The sequence below is a fragment of the Montipora capricornis genome, chromosome 6 (genome assembly GCF_036669925.1).
Source record: "Montipora capricornis isolate CH-2021 chromosome 6, ASM3666992v2, whole genome shotgun sequence".
Classification (NCBI taxonomy): domain Eukaryota; kingdom Metazoa; phylum Cnidaria; class Anthozoa; order Scleractinia; family Acroporidae; genus Montipora; species Montipora capricornis.
In genome coordinates this window covers 73,587,745-73,590,244 of record NC_090888.1, presented here as the reverse complement: position 1 = coordinate 73,590,244, position 2,500 = coordinate 73,587,745, and the positions used below count along the sequence as shown (strand labels likewise).

Genomic DNA, 2,500 nt, shown 5'->3' with positions numbered 1-2,500 from the left:
GAGCTACATATTACGCAAAGACAGCTTGAATCTCATGGAAGACAAAACGCAGCTCAGTTGACAATATGGAATAAAGCGCTGTGTTACTGCACTACCACACGTAAGCAATGCGTGTCTATTTTTTCTCAAGATGACATAAATTTCTTCTTTCTGACAAATGATTAATAGGCCGGTAGCAAGGTTTTTAACCTCAGAAAAAGATCTGTCCGTCGTATGAACGTGTGAGCCAAAGGGCCTCTGCTGGTACGACTTCTGGGTGACCCCTTGAATGGTCTTAATGATAACCCCGACTTGAAAAAATTACCTGGAACGCTGCAGTTTAATACCACCCAACTCAGTCCCTTCTGTTTTTGAGTAACACGTACCACAGGCAACCCAGTGTATGCTCATGGAGCGTCTAGTTTATGTGTTTTTTTGGGGTCATGATTTGGCGGCGCATGCGTAAGATTTCTTTGCCTCGTAGAGACGCTTTTCAGAGAAGACAGCCCAAGTAGGATTCAAACTAGGTATCTATTCATTCAATGGCAATTGCGATGACCACTTGACCACGGAACACAACGCGACAGATTACTGGGGAAAACATGTATTAAAGAGTTGTGTGTGTTACCGGAAACAAGTTTTTGTGTTTTCGTTGCACGCAATGCTATATCCGGTTATCAAATGACTCAGAAACACATCTCACTGGCTAATATTTTCTTGCCCTTTTGAGAACAGATAATAAACATGAAAAGGTATTAAATATTTTTAAATACCGTAGTGCACTCGTTTACTGGTTTTGATTGAAATCAATGCCGTTAGCAACAGTTTTAAATGTAAACAACTATGCTATGATTGCACTTAACCCTATTATTGGGTCACAGAATGTAGACTTCGGACTTTGGACTACGGAATTGAAACTGGATATTGACCAGGTTACTGTAACCTAAGAAAGGCACTGAAATATCATGTCCAATTTTGCTCTGTGTATCGAGTAGGGTGGCTCATGTACTGTCCAAACCACCCACTGTTTTGTTTTGTTCTGTGGGGCAAATGTCACCACCTTGGCGGCTTATCCCACAGTCTTAAGATGTGTGAGGCCTCATAAGCTAAAGCAACCGTAACTCAGGGGGCATTTCCTGAGTGCTAGACAAACTGACATGTAAAGACTGAGCATTTGTTTTTTGTTTCATTTTAAGGACAAGATTGACACTCTTCTCTTGGTTGAAAACTTTCTTGTTAACCGTACAGGATCTTGGATGAAAACAGTAGAGTGGTTGTGTCATTTAACCAGTATGACCACTGAATTTCTTCAATCAGGTAACTTTTTATGGTAAAATTGTGGTTTAAGGTGGAAATAGTAGTTAATTATTCAGGGCTTTAGTAGTAAGTACATATTGTGTGGTAGTTTTTTGCTTTTGTTATCCATTTTATTTCTAATTTAACTTTTCCTGTGATAAAATATACTCCAATTTCAGAATTAATGTAATTTGTGCTAATTGATATTTTAGAACAAAATGTAACTAAATGCCGGTAAGCAAATGCTGGGTGGAGCCTGGGGAGGACTACTGTGACCTCCCATCACGTGTTTACCTTATATGGCTCTTTTTATCAATCTTCTCAGAAAGCTCAAGTTTTTTGTTTTCCTTCAGCATTTGAATTCCCCCCACCCACCGTTTTGCTTTCTGGTTCCTTTGGTGTTTGCCTTATCAGCTGCTTGTAGCCTACCTAGCTCTCTTTAAAAAACTATGGACGTGGAATTGAATTGAATCCAATGTAGGCCGGAAAAACAAGATTGTTATTTTAAAAAAAGTGTACATGAAGTAGTAGAAACAGAATGTTCTGCAGCATTACTATCTGTTATATACACTAGTATTAGACTCCTTTTAACTCATAGTAGGCTCTTGAGGTCCCACAGTTTGCTCCCATTGCCAACTGGCACAAGGGAATGAATGAAAAGTAAACCACTTTGAAATATGAAGATTTTAATTACATTGTGAAAAGTGTCACTTCAAATTATTTTTCTTGTAAGATGGTTGGTCCAATTTGATGACATTCAGTGAATTTTCACGTCGCAGCAGATCAAAAACAGGCTTTGAAACAGCAGGATACGTTGCTACAGGTATGTAAAGAATGTGTTTGCAATATTGAACGGAGGGTAAACAGGAGAGATCCTTAACAACACACAAGGCCCGTTATCTCACTTCGTCTTCTTCTTTTCTTCCGTTAGCTGATTGTACTGTTTGGTCATCGTTGGAATTTACGGATTTTATACGAAGGTAGTAAGCGGGAACAGGAACCATTACTCAGTGGTTCATTTTACCTTATGAGTGCATACATATATTTTAGCTGGGGTGGGGAATTTGTGAGATCAAGTGCTTGTTTTCATGCGCTAAAAATGACAGGACAGCAATTTTCTTCCAGTGTCGTTCACAGCAAAGTTGAATCAAACACATACTTTTTGATTTGGAGTTAAAGTGTTCCAACATGCTGCATTGGCCAATACAGTGAACTGTCATTGTTG

At 39.0% G+C, this 2,500-nt stretch overlaps 1 protein-coding gene across 1 annotated transcript in view; it reads left to right on the top strand.

The window, feature by feature from the left end:
- Positions 1–2,500, top strand: part of LOC138054517 (uncharacterized) — a 72,326-nt gene that overhangs the window by 45,179 nt on the left and 24,647 nt on the right. The window contains 3 exon segments of the mRNA XM_068900968.1: positions 1,176–1,296; positions 2,009–2,098; positions 2,207–2,255. Of these exon segments, the coding sequence (XP_068757069.1) occupies positions 1,176–1,296; positions 2,009–2,098; positions 2,207–2,255 (260 nt within the window).